At 33.7% G+C, this 6,906-nt stretch overlaps 1 protein-coding gene across 1 annotated transcript in view; it reads right to left on the reverse strand.

Annotated features, from left to right (window-relative positions):
* Positions 1-3,489: 3,489 nt before the first annotated feature.
* LOC125036169 (ralA-binding protein 1-like) overlaps positions 3,490-6,906 on the reverse strand; it is a 31,028-nt gene continuing 27,611 nt past the window's right edge. The window contains 4 exon segments of the mRNA XM_047628606.1: positions 3,490-3,836; positions 4,248-4,365; positions 4,693-4,861; positions 6,762-6,906. The exon segment at positions 6,762-6,906 is cut by the window's right edge and continues 228 nt beyond it. Coding sequence (XP_047484562.1) covers positions 3,711-3,836; positions 4,248-4,365; positions 4,693-4,861; positions 6,762-6,906 — 558 coding nt within the window. The 3' untranslated portion in view covers positions 3,490-3,710.

Here is a 6,906-nt window from a genome sequence, read left to right on the forward strand (position 1 = left end):
AGTCTGCAATGTGGGGAAAACACAAATCTTGTTTGACAATTTACAGGGAATCTTCCTTATCACTTTGAAACCATTAGCAGTTTTAGTTGTAAATGCTATTTTCAAGCATGGTGGAAAAATAACAGCAAAATTTAACCGAACAATACAGGGAAATATGCATTTACATACATCTCAAAACTTCTATTCAGAAATGAAAACTAACTCTTGATAAGATGTACATCCCTGATTTCTACTGTTATCAGTATCTAAACCCTGCCATATTTTCTACAAAAAAAAACAACACACACAGCAGTAATTATTTCTGATATAAAGGTAGACAAATATACAAAATCGATAAATATCTGAAGGAATTATTTTGGGTTGATACTCCTCTAGAATATCTGGACTAGAAAATCTTAATACCAAAGCCATCTAAGGGAAGAAACTGAAAGCCAAAATGGACAATAATATTCAAGCCATAAAAGCAATCCTTGCAATCATCTAAACTGAAGAAAAAAAATTACTCAAGAAAAATAAGTTCAGAATGCACTACGTAACTCACAGAGATGCATATGAAACAGTACTAATATTTCACAGAAATTCAAATATATATTCATATATATATATATATATATATATATATATATATATATATATATATATATATATGTATATATATTACATCACTGCCAATAAAATGCTATAATATTCGTGAAAGAAAAAAAAAATTAAGAAGTCTCTGAAACTGTATAATAATAATTTTATAATAAAAGTAATAATATTAATAATAATAAATAACTAATTATAATAATGAAATACAATAAACCCTTCTGAAAAAACTGTAGTATTACCAATTAACTTTGTGTGTTCAAGTAAGCCCATTTCATTACCATATCCTTAACATCCTCTATATCCATGTATAGGAAAATAATCTTGGCAAGGCAACTTTAAGAACCTATTTTCATTAAAGAAAGTTACTAAATTAGTTTCTGCTACTGTACTTAAAACTGAAAAAAAGAAAAAAAAGAAAGAAAGAAAAAAAATTTATCACTTACATCTTTCAACATTAACTTAAAAAAAGGATTAACTCAATATATCTATATACATTTTTGTTTTTCTTTATGCTTAAGAGTTCTTAGGCTAATGATATGGGTTTACTGCTATACTTAACATATTGAGAAACAGTCCAAATCATTTACCAAGAATGTTAAGCCTTAGGTAGAATATCACATTCAATATCTCTCACAAAAAATTTAACTCATGGATTGGACAAAAATAAAATAAAAAATAGAAAAATAAATAAAATAAAACAAAATACAATGAACAATAAACATTAGGTTTGCATTGTTGCTATCAATCTGACAAATGCAAAACAAAAAAAACTGTTTTGATGTTGTGAGGAAAATGAACACATTACCCTTCTATCAAACCTGGTAACAAGAGTAGAAAAAGGTATGAAGGAGAAAATATCTTCACAGCGCAAGATGTATTGACTGGTTTCTCCACCAGATATGCCAAGTGTTTCTGATGATTCTCTATTCAAACCCAGTTAAATGAATCTCTTGTACAGTGAAGATATTAATTCCCATTCAAGGCTTTTTATACTTTTGTCGTAATGAACACTGGTAACAAAAACTGGATATATATTTATTCTTCAATGCTAAACACTCCTCATTACACTCACTTGTTCAAGATGATTATCTTTACAATATATACTTGAACAAATTAGCATGGTAACATACCATCTTAAGATTATACAGTAACAAATAATATGCAGTATGTGCAAAATATATTTACACGTTATGGTATTCAGAAAATGAAAATAGAATACGTAAAAAGAAAGATTATAACTTACACTTGAAGAGAACATTACCTGTTACTATTAGTATCATTATATGTATAAAAAAAGGAAGTTCTCTACTGTCAGAGGATTATTCCGGAACACAAAACCAGACAACTTATAAACGGTACAAAAACCCTAGGCATGTTCACGGAGGCAGTTTTGGATTTGATTTTACATTGGTTTTATTCCTTTAACCTATATATATATATAATTCTTATCTTCCTTTTCTATTTTTACTAATTCACTTTTTAAAAGTAAAATTCACATATACTTTGTATAATCTGAGATCTAGGTGTGAATAAGGGAAAATACCAACAAACAAGCAATAGGAACATGTGACTGAAGTCCTCGACCCAAAAATTTTCCCTGCTAATGAGTCGCTGAGATCTTCACTTTCAATGGGCTCAAGTAAATTCTATGGTTACAAAAGTTTTCTTAAGACAAAAAGCTTCCTAGATTGTAATATACTGTACTTTCAGTAAAAACAATACATGTCATATTAAATGTTACATCATTACTAATACTCACATCTTAAAATCCAGGTATAGTCTAATAACAGCCATTTATATAATCATCATACATGCATATGTATGTGGGAGTATGCTTGCATATACATGTGTGCCTGTATTTTTGCTTATTGACACATATGTACACTTATATACATACATATAAAACGTTATACATACATACATATATATATATATATATATATATATATATATATATATATATATATACATATATTATATATATACACACACATATATATGCATACATATACACACAAACACACAAACACATAGACACACAGATATATATATATATATATATATATATATATATATATATACATATACATATACATATACATATATATATATATATATATATATATATATATATATATATACATACATATATATATATATATATATATATATATGTATATATATATGTATATATATATGTATATATGTATATGTATATATGTATATGTATATATATGTGTATATATGTGTATATATATGTGTTATATGTGTACACATGTGTGTATCTGTGTGTGTGTGTGTGTGTGTGTGTGTGTGTGTGTGTGTGTGTGTGTGTGTGTGTGTGTGTGTGTGTGTGTGTGTGTGTCTGTGTGTGTATGTGTCTGTGTGTGTATGTGTCTGTGTGTGTATGTGTCTGTGTGTATGTGTCTGTGTGTGTATGTGCCTGTGTGTGTATGTGTCTGTGTGTGTCTGTGTCTGTGTGTGACTGTGTCTGTGTGTGTCTGTGTGTGTGTGTGTCTGTGTCAGTTTGTGTCTGTGTCTGTTTGTGTCTGTGTCTGTTTGTGTCTGTGTCTGTTTGTGTCTGTGTCTGTGTGTGTCTGTGTCTGTGTGTGTCTGTGTCTGTGTGTGTCTGTGTGTGTCTGTGTGTGTGTCTGTGTGTGTGTGTCTGTGTCTGTGTGTCTGTGTGTGTCTGTGTCTGTGTGTGTGTGTCTGTGTGTGTGTGTCTGTGTGTGTGTGTGTGTGTGTGTGTGTGTCTGTGTCTGTGTGTGTCTGTGTCTGTGTGTGTCTGTGTGTGTCTGTGTCTGTGTGAGTCTGTGTCTGTGTGTGTCTGTGTGTGTCTGTGTCTGTGTGTGTCTGTGTTTGTGTGTGTGTGTGTCTGTGTGTGTTTGTTTGTGTTTGTGTGTGTTTGTTTGTGTTTGTGTGTGTGTTTGTTTGTGTGTGTGTGTGCGTTTGTGTGTGTATGTGTGTATTTGTGTGTGTGTGTGTGTGTGCATATACAGACCCACAAACATATATACACTCACAGTCATATATGGAAAAGCTCGACCAACGAGCTTGTCAGAATCTCAGTGTATCTTTAGGTGGGTTTTTTGTTTTTCTTGGCAAGGATGTGTTCCACATTAGCAGACAGGAGGAACTGGGGGATGGTGAGTGACAGACTTGTGTGCCTGCTGCAGCTGGACCCTGAGCCGCACCACTGCCTCACGCTCCTCTTGGATGCGTCTGGTGAGGGCGACATTTTCTTCCTGGAGGGTTGGAGAGTAAGATAAGTATTGTGGGGGATAAGATTTTAACATAAAGGAAGGCCAGTACCATCTTGAGACCTGTTTGAGTTAAAATATGCATAAGGTTACAATTAAATAAAATATTAAACAAATGCTAAAATCAAGTCAAATTCTACATCTACACACACATATACACACTAACACAGACACAGCCATTACAGTGCCTGGCATACACACCTACCACTCAATTCTGTTGCTAGAGTTATAAAGCCTATTTATTTGTAGTATACCTGAAGTATCTCTACTACAGCAATGTGCTACATCTTGACATGAAGTAACATAGAGAGTTAAGGAACTTCTTGAGGAAGGAGTACATAAATACAATAAATAGCAAATGCAGGTCGTTAACTAAACTACACATGTTAAGCTCACCTGAATTGTAGAATTGGCTTTTGTGACAGCAGTGAGCTGACTTAGCATCTCCTCTTCTGTGTCACTCTCTCCATCACTTTCACTGCCTTCACTCTCACTGCTATCGTAGGAATAAGTTCTGAAACACAGGGAAACAATTTAATAACCTCTAAGACAAGAACATCTGTAATGCAGGGAAGGAGGGAAGGAGTGAGAAAGGGAGAGATAGAAGAAAATACAGAAAACAGTGAAACATAAGGAGAGAGAGATAATGGGGGGAGGGGGCAGGAAGGGGGGAGGGAGAAGGAGAAGGAGAAGGAGAAGGAGAAGGAGAAGGAGAAGGAGAAGGAGAGAGAGAGAGAGAGAGAGAGAGAGAGAGAGAGAGAGAGAGAGAGAGAGAGAGAGAGAGAGAGAGAGAGAGAGAGAGAGAGAGAGAGAGAGAACTGTTAAATTAAAGTACTCTTACCTGTATCCGTAAAGTGTCTGCATCTCCTGGATCTCATCCCTTAATCTCATCATTTCCGCTCTCTCAGCCTGGAGTTTGCGCATGAGATCGTGGTTCATTGAGAGTAACTCTTCGTGCTCTGCCTGAACAATGGCTTCTTGTGCAAGCAGTGTCAGCAATTCACTATCCCCTGTGGAAGTGCCAGAGACTTAGAAGTACTTGCAAGAGACACATGAAAAGTAACTACATCCATTCAACCAATCAATAGCAATAATGAACTCTACAAGGTGAAGGAGAAGGCAGTACATTAATCCAATGCCACCTGGGAAAATGAGTAAAAAATGGGGAAAATGCTGTGCTCATTTTTTAATATTTTTTGTGAAATGTCTCTGCACATAGATGGCCCTGCTAGTGCTTAGCCACAAAGGAGTCAATTAGTAGACCTTGTGACTGTACCTGATTTGAATCGGCGGGAAAAATGTATTTTTTACTAGTGCTATGAATATCGATGGCGTTATTTTTATTATAAACATTATAATTGCTGTAATGTGATAAACATTTGTAACAGCAAATTAATATAACATAAAATATTTTTGTAAATCAAAGAAAAGGGTAAACGGGCAAGACAGGCAGTACTCTTAATTGGTTCATTGGTGACTTAATACAAGTGTAGCCATCTATGTGTAAAAATAATCAAACAAGTGAACTCAGAGTGGGCATGGCATACAAAGGCAGGAGACAATATTACCCTGCATCACAAACATTAGTCTGACAGAAAATCAACTCTTTCAACGGCCACTTCTCAAAGGGAACTCTGCTAAGGGTTACAATCAAAAGTTGAGTTATTGGCGGCATCTAACTCAAACACACAATGGGCAACTAACCGGTAAATTCTGTAATGCCATCCCCACTGTGACTTTTTTTTTTTTTTTTTTTTTTTTTTTTTTTTTGTTTACACAGATAGCTCCACAAGAGTTTTGTCATTAGTAATACAGATCTCACCTGCTTACCCTTTTCCTTGTTTTTTTTTAAACATTCTTTTAATTTTTTTTATTGTTATCAACTTCAATAACAATAACCATCATAATGTAGGTAATAACAATAACACTATCATTATCAATATCATTAGAACAAACAAACAAAAAAAAATTATCCCTAGTGACTGATCACTTATGGAGCCAACTATGTGTAAACAAAATTCACAAAACAAAGACAGTGGTAGACAACACGTGCACCTGACGCCAATGGATTCATCAATGATTTCATGTATGCCTGACGCATTTTTTATCCTTAAATCCTACATATCAACTTCTGATACCAGATTAGCAAAGTAGGTCTCTAGGATAGAGTAGTTTTGTTGTTTCTTCAGCATAATATTAACCACCAAGATTGCAAGACCTCAAAAATCTGTTATCAAAGGAAGAAAAGTGAATAGATGTAAGAAGAAGAAGAAGAGGAAGAAGTTGAAGATAAATATTATGAGGAGGAAGCAAACAATGCCCTAGGAAAAATCCCGCTGGCTCACTGTAATTTTATTATGTTATTATTGAAAAACTTGACAAATAACCCGAAATCAACATTTCTTTAGGCATAGGAACGGTTTTGAAATCACCTGCATTCAGGAAAGAAAAAAACAAATAAAATACCATATCAAGTGACTACAAGACAATCTCTTTAGGAAAAAAGGAAAATGAGTGTGAATGTTGAAGCAAATTAATAAATAATTACAATCACAAAAAATTAATGAAAAACAAAAATTCAAAAAAATATGAAAAATAAAGTGTAATATCTACAATAATTAGGCTAAACAGTAATATCTAATAACAAAAGAGGATACTAGTCATAACATTATTAGTAATAACACTAATAAAAATAACAGTAAGGATAGTAACAGGAAAAATAATATCACTATTGATTCTTACAGTAACATGTAAAACCAGAACAAATAGGTGAAATGGATGAGTGTAAACAAAAGCATCAGCAACAGAAAAAAATAAGAGAGAATTTTGATGAGCAAGCCTAACAAATAATGATTTTTCTTTTTTTTACATGCATACTTGTTAAAAATGACACATAAAATACTGTGCAACCTTTAGTTCTGCAGTCATCTAAGCTCCGTGTTTCTCGCAACGGTATCTTGTCTACAGTCAATCTTCTCATCTCTGGCCGCTGTGTAGCCATCCCCTGCGTCTGCTCAGCCGGGGGTGCAGAGGGATCGACTCCCCCTTCCATGGC

The sequence above is a fragment of the Penaeus chinensis genome, chromosome 20 (assembly GCF_019202785.1).
Source record: "Penaeus chinensis breed Huanghai No. 1 chromosome 20, ASM1920278v2, whole genome shotgun sequence".
In the NCBI taxonomy this organism is placed as follows: domain Eukaryota; kingdom Metazoa; phylum Arthropoda; class Malacostraca; order Decapoda; family Penaeidae; genus Penaeus; species Penaeus chinensis.